At 25.9% G+C, this 16,035-nt stretch overlaps 2 protein-coding genes across 2 annotated transcripts; one reads left to right on the top strand and one right to left on the bottom strand.

Moving 5' to 3' along the window:
- Positions 1–6,744: 6,744 nt before the first annotated feature.
- Positions 6,745–13,008, bottom strand: LOC113552999 (transcription factor Dp-1-like). The gene is made up of 7 exons (XM_026956089.1): positions 12,563–13,008; positions 9,684–9,834; positions 8,248–8,457; positions 7,977–8,125; positions 7,809–7,891; positions 7,626–7,709; positions 6,745–7,557 (listed from the first exon to the last, which is right to left on the bottom strand). Exons 1-7 carry the CDS (start codon positions 12,667–12,669, stop codon positions 7,487–7,489), a joined length of 855 nt encoding a protein of 284 aa, XP_026811890.1. The 5' UTR covers positions 12,670–13,008; the 3' UTR covers positions 6,745–7,486.
- Positions 13,009–13,949: 941 nt separating this feature from the next.
- LOC113553247 (transcriptional adapter 2-alpha) lies at positions 13,950–15,709 on the top strand. The gene is made up of 3 exons (XM_026956470.1): positions 13,950–14,589; positions 14,753–15,054; positions 15,123–15,709. The coding sequence occupies exons 1-3, from the start codon at positions 14,133–14,135 to the stop codon at positions 15,639–15,641; spliced, it is 1,278 nt and encodes a 425-aa protein (XP_026812271.1). The 5' UTR covers positions 13,950–14,132; the 3' UTR covers positions 15,642–15,709.
- Positions 15,710–16,035: the final 326 nt, after the last annotated feature.

The raw sequence follows: 16,035 nt of genomic DNA, 5'->3' as shown, positions 1-16,035 counted from the left end.
AGATATAAGACCTTCTGTTTAGGAGAGGAAGTGTTGAATTTTGGTGTTAATCCTTTAAAAACAAAAAAAATAAAATCTAAACTTTTATATAATAATAATTTTAATAAAACTTAAAAACAATTAATTTTACTCCAAGTCTTCGAATATACAGAAAATTAAATTGTTAAAAACCATAAAAAAAACTTATTTTACACCAATTTGAATATTTCTTTATCCCTTGTATTTAAGTATAAAACAAAATAATTGTAACAAAAAAAATAGTAGCCACATATTTTATTTTAGTAGGCCCCAAAAATGTTCGTAGGCTCTAGACAGTAGACACAGTGCATATAGTGCCTAGCGCTATACGGCCCTGATTGTTATAAGTTTATGACAAATGCAGACCCCACTGGGAATTTAAATTTTTTCAATACGAAACGAATGTCCAGTTCTATTAAGTATTATGCGCGACTGCGCGAGAATAAATAGTATTACCCTTGTCTTCTGTCAAAATCTTATAATGTTATATCTATCTTATATAGTTTTTTTCGAATTTAATTACTACTAAATAATTACACGTTGGTTTATTATATAAATCAGGGATGGGCAACTGAAAGTTATTAGAGGGCCAATTTTTAGAAAGATAAAATTTAGCGGGCCAGAGTATAGAGAGCATTGACCTTGAAATTTTATGATGTAATTTGAAAATGTAGCGTGGGCCAAATAAAAAGGGTTCGCGGGCCACCAGTTGCCCACCCCTGATATATATTTACAGATCAGTATTGCTCATAAAAATTCAAGAAATCACCTCTATCAGTATTATCTTTTTATACTTTATACAAATTTATAATTTTGATTGCATATGGATTTTTATTAAATATTAGCTGAATAATCCGAAATACTGTTCGCGTTACGAAAAAAAACTATAAAATGGTCGCCAATTGCCGTAGTAATTCGATGATTTTTTTTCAAAAATTATTAAATTTGTGTAGAGAAATATTATACTTTATAGTGTTTTATGTAAAAAGAATCACTCTGTATACTATAATAATATAATCAATTATAATGTAACATTTTTTGATGGAATAATGTTACATAATATTATATCAATAAAATAATTTTTTTTACAGAGAATTTCAATCTCTAGGTTAATATTTTTTTGCACTTTCAGAATATTTTTTAATTATAGACAAACAACAAACGTATTGCTATGGGCTGAATTTACATTGTTAATAAATAATTATTTGTTGGTAATCTCTAATGCGTAGGTTGGTAAATTATATTTATCTTTTTAGTTTTTAATTTGTATTACCTATGTGTTGTGTAAATAAGATTATTTTTCAAGATAGAATAATATCTTGAAACATAATTTTATGTTATAATCTATATTCTCGTGTAATCATCATTTTGTAGAATCAATTTATTGAAGCAAATATCCAATAGACACTTGTCACTAATAATATCAACATTCAATACGCTTTAGTATATATATTATATACCAGGGGTGGCGAACCTTTTTGGGGTCAAGTGCCAAATTTTCCCAATCAAGGTTTTGAAAATTTTACACGTGCCTAAAAGAAATTCATTTTTCTAAGGATAAAAATAAAGTTACCGATTTATCATAGATACATTATTTTATTAAGTAAGAACACATTTTTTTGGTAATTATTATTTTTTAAATGTATATAATTTGTTTCTTTAAATTTCTTTTAACGATTATAATTAAAACTTTATAAACACCATTATTTTTAATAATTGCAATTATTTCACGTGCCATTGACATTTGATCAACGTGCCATCTTTGGCACGCGTGCCGTAGGTTCGCCACCCCTGTTATATACTAAGTATCAGGCACGTATAAAAGGGAGAGGGTTACCCCCCCAAACCCCAATTCTTTTTTTTTGTATACGTACCTGCTAAGTATACTTACTAGTTACGTACTATGCCTGGTCACATAAAAGTGCAAATTAACTAAAATATAATAGACCAAACGTCGATCACTAAATAATATTTAAATATTTAGATATTATTTTTATATTACCACTAGCATAGTACAGTACGTATATTTCATAACAAAATTCACAATTAAGACATAATCATTTTCAATCTAAAATTCAGCAAAATATCAATTAGGATGTGCTAAAAAGTTTAATTATGCACAAAAATAAAAATATGCACCCATATTTTATCAATAAAAAAAACTACTTATTTTTTTTTTAATATTAACAGATAATATAGGTAATGTTATAAAAATAGCGATTTGATAGAACACGTGCAAGTTTACAAATACTAGGTATATGTAACAAATATCTAACAAATAATTTTCTGATTATCGCTCGCGATTTATATTTTAAAGGTATTTATGTTGTATCTACCTACTACATAGATGATAGATTAATAGATGTATCCATAATAGACGGCTAACTTTTACGATCGTAGACATATTACAGCAGAGCTCGAAAGTAGGTATATTATATATTACTTATATCTATTATTATTATTTATTACTTATTAGTTATTAGTATTTACTATTTACTTACCTCATTATCTGTCCTACCCTGGTCAGATAAATTAATATTACAACGCCGGTCAATTTATATTTCAATAACCAAATTCTGAATTCAATAAACATTTTTATCAATTAGGCTGAAAAACACCAGAATTATTGTCATTACATATATAGATACATAGGAAATATTGTTAAATGCATCATTTTACCTGAAAACGTTATTTCCTAGTCAATATCGTTTACAATATAATTTGATCATATCTATAGGTATTAGATATCATCATCAATTCTTTAATTTGTGTTCGACGATAGCCTGTACATTAGATATTATACATAAATACTTGTAACGTAAATGTACCTTTTGGCTTTTACACTTTTATTATAAGTAATTTATAAATGTAGGCCTGATTAGTTAACAATATGAATATAATCATAAAATCTTACCTATAAAATAAAAACTAACAACTAATTACTCTAATAAAATGTATATAGTATATAAACATTAATGTAAAAAATAAAAATGGATGCAATCTCATCTAATCATATTGCATTCGATATAGTTAATAGTTACAAGTTACAACATAAAGCCATAAAGGTAAACACTCATAAAATTTAACTTTACCTAGTTCAATTGTACGAGTATATTATATGTACTAGATTTTATTGTGTATTTGTTTTAATTAGTTAGAGTAATAATGTATTCTGTATTACTCATCCCCTTTATCCAAAATTTGATTTAAGAATTTTTAAAAATACCTACTTAAACACCCTATTTTCAAATGTTGATATTTTTCATAATTATTAGAATATAATTATTCTAAATTTTATTTTGTATTTTTTTACATTTTTTGTGTATATTACTTTTTAAGTCATTTTCCTACATTTTTAGTAATTTTTACTGATTTCACATTAATTTACTTCTTATAGTTTCTTGTCGACCATTACTCCAATAACTTACTTAAAACTTTAAAATTACCACGGACTAAGAGTAGTACCTATCCGATTTTATCTCACCGATTACAGTCGTCGTTGTCCTGTTGTAGTGATAATTATTGTACCTAAATTTTATTATTTTTTCGTAATATTTTCAAAATGTCAAAAATTAAAACGTCGGTAAGTGCTTGTCTACGTCTACTATAGTATTATGTTTGTAATTTTTATTATTTAATTTTTAAGGAAATTGTTTGTCATTTTTATGTCATATTTTGAGTAATTTGTAAGCTTTGATAAATGTATTAATTTTATTAATAGTTTGATATTTTGTCTCTTACTTATTTATATTTAATAGTTATATATTATATAATCACAATAAAATACTTTAATTTAAAAAAATTATATATATTTTTTAAGTATATTAGGTACTTACTATACGTTAATAAGATATACGTAAATTGCGCTCAAACGACCTTTATTTTTGTAAATATCACCTGAATTTTTATCTACATTAAAAAGGTTTTATGTAAACTACATCTTTAATTTTTTAATGCTACAGACCTACAGCATACCGTATACAGTATTTTTAAGCCCAGAAAGTATATCTGAGTATTTTACACACTATTTAATAAAATCAAAGCCTGACGTCAAAAGAGTGACACGATTTGTATATAATTTAGTAGATGTACTGTACATTATACATTTAATATAAGTGAAGAAAAAATTAAAATAGGAATAAATATTAAATTCAATAGTATAAATATCCTTTAAATAATATTAATTATAAAACTAACAAAAAATGTGAAGAATTGATGAATATGAATCAACAATACATTATTATTTGTCCTAATATTATACATTTTAAAATTATATGTTTTTAATTTTTAATTTAATTTAATTAGCTATTCATATTATATGGCTGTATAGCGAATTAAGTATAGATTAGAGATTGTAAATTTGTTTAATTTACAATTAAACTAAAATATAGCAATTTAAATTTTACTCGCCGCAGTTTACATATTATGTGATTTTATGTTTACCTGTACCTTTAGCGCAATTTATAATCGCTGTTAACATACTCGATTGAAGTAATGAAGTTGATATCCCACATTATTGGCTGTGATTATCTGATGTTACGAGTTGTGAACAAAGTTTGTTATCGCCTGCAGGGTAAAAAAGTAGCCAGTAAAAACACACTCAACTTTTCATTCGAAATCAATTCAATAAAAGGGGATATAAAGTTTGTGCTAAGATCAGCGATAATTAAAAAAAAATGAAAGTGATATTTATCAAATGATATTTTTACTTTCTTTAACTATAGTGTAGTGGTGCACAACCTTTTTTGATCCATGATCCCCCAAATTATTTATTTTGATAATACGACCACCTCCTCTCTACCAACATTATGTAAGTGTATAATATATATTTATTTAATAGTCATAGTTTACATAGTATATAACTTTTTCATTTGGTGTAAAATTATTGACGACTCCCTAATAAAATGTCAAGACCCCCTTATTAGGAGTCGCGACCCCTAGGTTGCACACCACTGCTATAGTGGACAAAGAGTAATTTATTAAGTAAGTCATGTAATGTTCGAAAAATTAACTTAGAGTCCATAGATTATGATACGCATAATTAAAATAATAACATTCATATACAGGATGATTCTTTTATCAAACAACACTCATTATTTCAAAAAGGATTAATATTTTTAAAAATATTTTCTACGTAGTTTCAAGTTGTTAAAAAACAAAGTTTTTATTAAAAATTTATATTTTTAAATATTTTTTATCCTTATATTTTTTTAAGTATTTTACTTTTTTGGATGACAACATAGTTTTAATTTCATATTCCAAAGCAGAATAATTTTCTGAGTATTTTGATACATAAAATTAGAATTTAGGGCGAGTAGTTTATGAGTTATACGTATTTAAAGTTTAATTGCGCGGAGTGAAGTGGTAAGGGGTTACCCCACAAAATGTTTGTCCACTACTCCGCTTGTCTAAACTTTAAATAAGTATAACTCATAAACTACTCGCCCTAAATTCGATTTTTATGTATCAAAATATTTATATTTTTTTTTTTATAATTATATTATATTGAGTGGTTACAACAGTAAGTGAGGTTTATAAATATAGCCTTTAGCAAAAGTGTATATTCGGAAATAATTGCCGCCAAAACTATTTTCATAATTTATAAATAATTTGGATATATATTATAGCTTCGAATTAATCGATTTAAATAATATAATAATAAGTATTATGAAAGTATGTTAAATGTTAATATGATAGTCTCCCCTTCCATATTAGAAACGTAGTACATTCACTCACTGTTGTCTAGTATTTAATCGAGTAGCAATAATCTTGAAGTAAAAAGACCATATTCGAGTTAATAAATACATTATTGTCATTATTATTATTATTATTAATTAATTACAATTTAAAAGTTAAATTTGTTATCATTGATTATTTAATCCATGTCATATCAGTAATTGATTGAAATGATTAAACACAACATTTAGACGAAAATAATTTTAAATCTAACAAATTGTTAACTGTTAAGACGACTGGCGTTAAGGTCTTCATATTCTATTACCAAATAATCGACAACAATAGACTTTTATATGAGTTGATTAATTTGATAGGACCAGCCAATGTGATCCATAACCATAAGTCATTACTTGTTACGCCTAAGTCGTCCGAAACTTATCGCAATTTTTCGCTAACATGAGTGTTATTTGTCACTGAAAATTATCATGGCTCCCCGAGTGGCCCGAGACTAATCGCATTAGAATTAGATAAATTAATAACCGATAGTGTAATATTATAATATGTCTTTATTCGCGTATTAATATAATTTATTTATAAATTATAAAGCCGAAGTCCGCTACACACCATTGACATTTGATATCGCCGATTTCAAAACAAACATTAAAAAAAATTAAATCCAAGGATATAAAACTATCCAATATACTTACACATCAAAAATGATAAAAAATTAATTTTTATATAGCTACCTATTATACTGCCATAAAAGTCCTATGTTTATTTGCTAGATTCTATTAAGAAACCGAATTTTTTAGGGTTCTATAGATGATCAATTTAAATAATAAATACATTATTTACATATGATAATGTTAATTTAGCCGTTAAACTGCTAGTACTAGTTAGTACTAGTTTATGGAATATTGTAGACCTTAAAAATTGACAATATTGATTTGTATACTATTTAATTTTATTATCAATTTTTAAGTATAAACAAAAGGAATTATATAAAAAGAATACTAAATTTATACAACATGAAATTAAATGTATTACATAATATATTTCGTATTTGTATGAATATACATGATACATATAATGTGTTAACTTAATACTTTCTTTAAAGACACAGTGGTATTATCGATACAAAGCATGGTAAATTCAGGCGTGATAAATGAGTACATCAAAATAATCAACAAAAATACTTGTACACCATAACATTATACAGTCCTTGTTATGGCACAAATACTCTATCTCTCATTCTTTCTCTCTCACACAAAGTATAATACAAAATTTTATTTCATACTTTAAGATTTGTACATTTAAATATTATAAATTATAATTAAATATTCTAAATATACAAATTTCTTTCATCCATATTAATGGAGACGTAAGTGTTTTAATTATTATAATTAAATATTCTAAATATACAAATTTCTTTCATTTACATCAATGTAAATGTAAGTGTTTTATATCATGTCATTAATTTGATATTGTTTGATAACAAATAATAACCGTATAACAATATTTTTAATTTCATAACCCTAATAAATAGACAAATAATTACAAGAATTGTACAGAGAGAAAATTACCCATCATACTATATATCATTATTGGTAAAAATAAAAATATATATATATATATAGACTGTACCAATAACACCAAAATTGTTCATGCATCAACAAGCAATGTGACCTAACTTACATTAATCATAACTTAAGATAATATTTTGTAAAAATAGAGTGATTTTCAATTAAATTTATAATTATTAGGCATTGATCAATGCAAAAGTCACCTCACTTTAGCTAGACTTGAACTTTTTTTTAGGCTGTTCTTCTACTACATCTAAAGCTGATGATTCAACTGCTATTCCTAAAACATACGATTACATATAAATAAAATACAAATACATTTTAATAATTTAATTTTTTTATATTTACGTGATAAAAATTCATGTAATTTCTTTGGTACGCATGTTTTTGCTTGTTCTAATTGCTCTGCAGTACTTGTACCCGTATTAAGACCTATTTAAACATATATATATATATATATATATATATATATATAAATGTGTGTTAAAAATGTTTATTGTTTAATTATATTACAAATATTGTACAATATACCTAATGAAAGGTTCATGCTTTTTAATAAATCCATATCTTCTACAATTTCATAACTGTTACTAAATCCAAATAAATATTCTTTTCTGAAAAATATAACAAATAAAAACATTTATATGTTATGAATGTTATTGGCAGTTAAAATATAATATTATTTATAAAATATCTAACTTGTCTTGAGAAATACTGCAATCAATTACAGTTCCAGGGTCAGCTTTAATGGCAATGAATGGCAAACTAAGAACGGACGCAGAAGATGGTCTTCCATGTATTTGTTCATACTTTTTATTTTTTTCAACAAGTTGTTTAAATGTTACTTGCTGTCAACACAAACAAATACAATGTTATATTATAATAAAATATCCATATGTACTTAAAAAAAAAGATTAGAAGTATACAATGATATTGACTGAAAGTGTTAGTTAATTACAACAGTACATACTTGAACAATTAATTCATGCAAAAATGCTTGTTTTTCATTGAGCCGCGCCATTAAATCCTCTCGTTCTCGAGTTAATGTTGTAGACTCCTGATATGAAGTCACTGGTAATCCTATCCATTTGATTTCTTTCTTTTCTTTTGATATAATATTCATGGCCATTAAAACATTTAAAGCATCATAAACTCGTCTTCTCACATTTTTTTGATCATACTAGTAAATAAAAAATATAAGATGGTATGAGTTTTTCAATTTTATATAATAAAATCTACCCAACAAATATATCCTGTCTCAAAAGAGAATAATCAGTTGGCCGACCGATTGTTGTTTAATACCAAGGATCTCCCACCAACGACCAGTACTATTGGGCGGTCCCCAAATTATATATAATAATATTACTAATTATGAATATTTGTCATTAATGTTAGTACATTGTCTTTGGGAAATGTTGGCTAGCAAGGTAGGGGAAATTTGGCCTCATCACTGCTAAAGAGGTCAGTTGGTATATGCGAAAAGTGGTTATTCTCTTATGAGATAGTGAGACAGGGTATAGTTACACCTAATATACCACTCACATGTGTTGTCAACATCTTACAAAAGTACATCACAACAAATTTTATGTTCACAATAATCATTTTACTCTGTTATATTTTAAAATTAAAATTAATTGGCAAATATTTATCATTTTAGACCAATCGTTTTTGATGCCCTTGATTTGCCCTAGGTATTTTAATTCCATCACTTTTTCGAAAGTTAGCCTTTTGCCTTTCTCTTAACGGCAATATCAATTAGTTCCATTAATTTTGTTTTCCTTGGGTTTATTGTTAAGCCGACTTTTCCAAAGTTCTTAATATGTTTGCTATATCTGTTAATGAGTTTCCTATGATATTCAGGTTGTTTGTTAATTCAAGTAGTTACAGCCGTTACAGACTATTGTCGTTGTTTGCTAATTGATTGCTTTATATATACTACATCTTTTACAACTTTTTTTAGCACCAGGTTAAATAAGATGGTAGGCAGAGATTGCTAAGTAAAATGGATTATTGTAAATGCAAAATTTGGAATGTTGTTTATTTGTAAGATGGAGACATTATGCACAAATGTGGCATACTTCTAAGCATACAAAAATATGATGTTTATCACATTAATGTATTTTATTAATTGTTTGTTAGGTAATTTGTTATTTAATTTTAATTAATTTATAACAGTGTTTATAATAAGTATTAATTTTATAATTTTTTCATTGAATGTATGTATTAACAACACTTTATAAATTTTTTATGTTATGAAAAACATAGATATATTGTTTATCAGAGATGTTATCAAGATTAAAAACTACAAAAAAACATTTATTAACTAAATTAAATCTTAAATATTTATATAATATAATATTTTTTGTACATAATTTTAACTTATAAATATTTAATTTTGAAACTTACTTGTTCAGCATTACTACCCTCTGGATACTCAGCAACAAGTTCATCTGCTACTTCATTATAAGTAGTTACCATTTTACTACGTACTTTTTCACATACACGCATGGCAAAATGACGTAAACCTTTTCCAGGTTTTTCATTTCGTCTTCGCTTACTAAAAAGATTAAAACATTTTTTACATAAATATTTTTAAGTGAAATTTAAATATATAATAAACATTAAGTATTATTTTCACAACCATATAACTTTTTATATATATACTTATCCTATAAATATTTACTAAAATAATGTGTTGGAGATATGTAATTATCATAAGTTCATTGCTTTAAATTAATAAATCTTTGTAACCTTTGTACACTGTACACTTCTAAAATAAACTATAATTTTATATAATTTTGTATTATATATGTATATATATATATATTTATAAATACTGAAACTTAATTAAGATTTTATTGTTAATGCTCAGTTAAAAATAATTCGTTTTTATAAAATATATTCAAGTGATTCAATAGTTTAATATGTAGCAAAATTATCAAAATAAAAAGTATCTTAATACATAAAGCCTATATTTTCTTTATAAAAATAATATACTTATTATTACAAAGGTATCTTTAAAATAGGTAATATAAAGATAATGATGAACAAAAAATATTTATTTTAACTTTTATTATTATTTTTACAATTTTTATTATTTAGTATTATTTTCTGTAATAATCTTTTTAAGATTATTCAAAAATCAGCAATAAGGGTTTATATAGCAATTAATTCTAGAACTATAAAATGTAAAATGTAATATTTTAAGCTAATAACCTTTGTAGTTAATGCTTAATCAATAAAAAAAAAAAAATCTAGAACAAACATTGTTTTTTTTTAATGAATATATAAAATATATATATTATATTATACAGTAGTCAGTAAATATACCATGATTATATTTATTTTAATCTCAATAAGATTCTAGTTAGACAGTGATCAGAGCATATATTTTTAATATAAAACAGCATATCTCTACAAACTTCCTCAGTCAAATTTTGTCTCTCAAAAATTGTATTTTGTTAATTATTTATGTAGGTTACAAAATTATAAAATAAAAAATAATTTAAAATGCAATACAAAGGAAAAAAAATACATTAAAAGTCAAAATATGTAAATAGTTTAATTTTATGTCATTGTAAGATAATTTGAGCTTTGTGCTAAGAAGGCTGTTTTACAATAAACTCAAAAAATTACAATTTTATAATATAATACTAGTTTTTAATTTTATTTGTAATACAAGGAGGAAAAACTTAGACGTTGTTATGCAGACTTTATTTTTGAAAAATAAGGGTGGATGGACTGTTACTGTTTTTGAAATTGCTTTTTATACTTATATTTAGTATATTTAACAAGGTTATTTAATTGATTTAAATCCCAAACCCAGTTAGCAATCAGAATCTTCTCTTTCCACAGTTTCACAATAAATAAAATAAATATATCATACATTAAGTATGAAATATAAGTATATAACATACAAGGAAAGCTAAGGATATTAAATTAAAATTTATACAGAAAGTAGATCTAGAAATAATTATCTAAAAACGAAATATTATATCATACATAATATTTATTTCAAAACAAATTTCAAAATAAAATTATTAAGAATTACTAAAAAATCAATTTATTTAATTCTAAAAGTTACTTAGCTCATTATTTTTTTGATAGTACTTAAATTTAAAAAAAAATGTTTATTTAATCAACAAAAATTCACATTTTTTAATATATTATTTTAATTTATAGTTAATAAATGTAAAATAAATAAATCTAATATACATGTATGTATACCTAATATATACATTTTTAGAATTTGACTCAATCAACTAAAAGTATAAAACTTAATTGTTTTAAGAAGAGAGTAATTTATACTTTAATTTGTAACAAAAAAATGACTGTAAATAAAACATTTTAAAACTTGAAAAGTTTACTTTTTCATTGTTCAAAATGAAAACCGTTAAAAAGTTAAATTTACTAACATTTTTATAATTCATTAAGCATAAAATAATATTTTAAATATTATTAAAAGTAAAAATTACTATCACTAGTGAAAATATTTTAGATATATTTTATTTGAATGTTGTAAGACAAAATTGGTGGTGAATCCCAAAATTAGGTAATGACATTCCCACTACTTTCTTCATACAAAATTTTAAAGACTTTTAATTTACAATTAATAACTAAGAATAAAATAAAAAATTTTTGATATCAACTAATTTTAGTAATATAAGGACTAACCCAAAAATTAAACCATGAGTACTCTGAGACCAGAAGGCATAAATGTAATAACAAGTCACACTTGAATCGTGTATTTATTCTATTTTAATTACCTCAATAATTTTTATAGAAAAGACTGAATCAAACCAATAGGATTTTCAAAAAACGTATGTTTTAAATATCTTAATTAAAAGATCAAGTACCTAAGTCAGAGTTGGTCTAGCTCATGATCGGAGCATCCACCATATTAATTTTTAAAGGCATAAATTACATGTTGTCAGACCCTGATATAAATAAGAAAATATTTAACCTAACCTTTGACTACCCATTGTTTTTGAATGTGAAAGAATACAATATGTGGGCGTACAATATGTTGTCCATCCCACGGGACGTGTTGTAAACCTCATAGAACTCAGGCATTGGCAACATCTACTGCTAAAGTGCCATTCGCCAAAATTCTTGACTAGTGAAATAATGTGAAACACGAATCATATGACCCTAAAAGTCGATTACCAAAGCTTAGATCTATAAGGACGCGCGACCAGAGGACTACATTTGCGCAGGTTCTAGGACTTTTCTGATCCGATTTAGGCTGAGACTCATCAAATGGACGCGCGAGGAAATATACTTACTAAGCTGGAATAGGGGCCATGTTGACGACAGGCACTGCTTGACTGGTGGTTTCGCTCTCCTGTTTGACGACCACGTACGAGGAAGATGTAGAGGACGACGAAGACATAACGTACCACCGCCCGGCGGCCTTTGAAGCGGCGCAATGAGAACACGGGTGGCACGAACGAGCTTGGGGGTGAAGGATGAAATGTCTGATGAACACTTCAGACCAGACGGGTATTATTGTTAGGTATAGAATAGTAACACCACAAAAATGTCGACGGGACGACGCACGTTATCAAGCTGCTCGCTTGGCATTCAAGTGATAACGAATGTTTGGCGGCGTTCACGAACGGGCGGGAAAAATCCTGTGGGCGCCTCGGAGGAGAAAAAAATACCCTCAACAAAAAAAAAATGACGAAAGTAAATTTCAGAAATTCCCTTTGGTGTGGTTGATTTTTGCGGTGGTGAGAAAATTTCCCCCTCTCAGACCAATAACCGAATTTAACAAGGAAATCGCGCGCGCTCCAACAGCTCACTTTCACCCATATTTTTTTTACTATATCAAGCTCTAATCTATTACCCACATCGTAATTCGTGTGATATTTACAAATATACTATATCCTACAAGTATTTCAAATAATATTTTATTGTGTTCGATAATCATATTCTAGGAATCGTTTTCTGTTATCGTCCTTTAATGATTCAGCAAAACTCGTAAATTGTAGATCCTAATCCGAATTGCGCACATCGTTTAGTTTGGGCGAATTATCGGTCAAAACGCAAACAAATGCTACAGACTAAGACTGAAAATAAAAATACAAAGTATACGCATCATTAAATACAGATAACTTTTACATTTAAAATAACCACGAGTGATGTACACACATATGTTATATCTATAGTGAATGAAACAGTTTCCATCAATCTTTTGTAATAATGTAAAATAATTATTAAACTACAGTTAGTTACCAAAAGGTTTATTGCTTTTGACCGCTTAAACAATGTTTAGGATTATCATACAACGTAATGATAAAATATTGGTGTTTTTTTTTTAAGTACCTACGGTTTTGTGTAAAAAAACCAAGAAAATTTGAATTGTTTCGTCAATAGTTTCAAAATGATTCATTAAAATTGTAAAATTTCACAATAATTGACTTGAAAGTTCGAACATAGGAAAAAAAAATTTTTAATTTAAAATTATAACAAAATTTTAATTTCCATATTCCCACTGAGTATTTCAGAAAAGCGCGGTAAAATCCACGAGCGCGCATAAACAATTTACTTACTGAAGTATGAATCGTTTCCTATGAACGATGTGTTTTTGAGGTTAAGCTCTTATCACGCAATGTTATCATTATTATCGTTATCTAGTATCATTAACAAATTATCTTTATCTACCGCACTATTTATTTTCAAACAATAATTGTTTTTGCTTTTTGTAATTTAATGTAGTACTTACTACCTAGTTCCTATGTAGTTACTTGTCTACTAACCGCTTACAAATGTTCTAGTTTTTACGATTTACGTTTTGTTAATTGCTAGTACCGATGCCAAAATTTATTTCAAACGTTTCACGGCCTTTGTAAAATGTTCACGAAAAAAAGGGAACTGTGTTGTAGATTTTGCTTTACAGACCTTTGGCTCGAGCATACTTTCATCAAGTGCGCGACCTCTGCCTGTGTCGAGTTAGGAATTTGTCTATGCCTTCAATGTTTTGCAGCCGGTACCGGTGATAATATTCATAAGAACACCGATCCTTATCAAGTGCTGTGTAACGCTATCGACATTGGCGACCACTTGTGGGCAGCTAATGAAGAAATCATATTACTTGATACATTCATGGATACCATGTCATGGGAAAAAGTTGCTAGAAAACTAGATAGATCACCTAAAGAATGTGAATACCATTACTTTGAAAATTATGTATTTTATCCAAAAATTAAAGGTTTAAAAGATGTAAACAAAAATGCATTTAGATTTGATAAATTTGATAAATTTAATAAAAATGAGACCAAATTAATTGGTGATGCATTGGATTCAGAAGGTATTTATTTAATTTTAAACCTGTAAGTGTTATTATTTGATACATGTTGACAATTGAAATTAATTTTATAGTTTTTGTCCTTTTACCACTTTCCAATAAATTCAATTACTGATTTTGTCATCATTAATTAAATAACTCTATAAACTTAAATTTTATTTTTTAGAAACATATCATCAATATGAATTAGCTATTCGTTTAGCCGGTTATCAACCTGTGCGCGGATCATTTGAAGAAGAATATGATAATCAAGCTGAATGTATTTTACAATTATTAAATGAACCAATATGGATTGACCAGACATCTAAAACTATTTTAGAATCAAATTTATTATACCAACGGCTGAATACAACCATTTTAGACATTTTTAATGAGAGACTGCATGAACGATATAGAAGAAGACAAATTGTTAAAGACTATGGACTTATTGCATTTAATAAACACCAATTATGGATAAAGTCTATGGAGGTATAGATAATTGTTTTTAATTTTTTTTTTTTTTTAATTTTTTTTTATGAAATCTAATTTAATTTCAGATTATATTGGGTCCAGAAATGATGCAAAGATTAATTCGTTATTTACACCTTATAAAACCATTGGCTTTTGATTTACTTATTACTAATCTTAAACAAGAACATGAATTGTTAGCTAAAATTCATAAGCTTATTGATTATCGTAAAAATGGCATAACTAAAATGGCTCAAATCAATATTTATAAAGAATTAAGTACCAAAAGAGAAGAATATTTAAAAATAAGGCCATTAGGATCATCAACATCAAGAATTATTGAAAACTCAAAACCTCGTATGAATGTTTGTAATCTTCCAGGTTTTCAAAAACTTGATAATGATGAGAGAGAACTTTGTGCACAAATTAAAATGTTACCAGAATCATATTTGAAATTTAAGGAATTACTTATTAACGAATGTGAAAAATCAAAAGGTATAATTTTAAAGACTGCAAGAAGTTTGGTTAAAATTGATGTTAACAAAACAAGGAAAATTTATAACTTACTGATGAGTAAAAATATAATATGGCAACATTGCCAAGACTGATTATATTATATATAAACTTAAAAAAAAATATTTATTTTTTATATTTCATATATTATTGTTATGTTTGACTATTTGTGATGAGCTAAGTATTAAGTATTTGTTTAAATAAATGTTATAATTAAAGTTAATACTAACAGTCATTTTATAATTAATTATTATTATTTTCTTTTGTATAAAATGAATGTTCGACATATTGTATACTTTATTTTTATACATTTACATTTAATTTTTAAATCCCTGTTGTGAAATTATAAATCTAAAGATATTATATTTTTACATTTCAAAATAATAACAGAATATTAACTAAAATTTAAAATAATATTCATTGTTTTTTAATTTCTTATTTTTTTAAGAAATCAAAACATTTTACGACCTTATTTTGATTATATAAACC

Source organism: Rhopalosiphum maidis, chromosome 2, assembly GCF_003676215.2.
Source record: "Rhopalosiphum maidis isolate BTI-1 chromosome 2, ASM367621v3, whole genome shotgun sequence".
NCBI classification, from domain to species: domain Eukaryota; kingdom Metazoa; phylum Arthropoda; class Insecta; order Hemiptera; family Aphididae; genus Rhopalosiphum; species Rhopalosiphum maidis.
The sequence above is the reverse complement of the archived record's forward strand: the minus strand, read 5'-3'. Positions and strand labels throughout refer to the sequence as shown.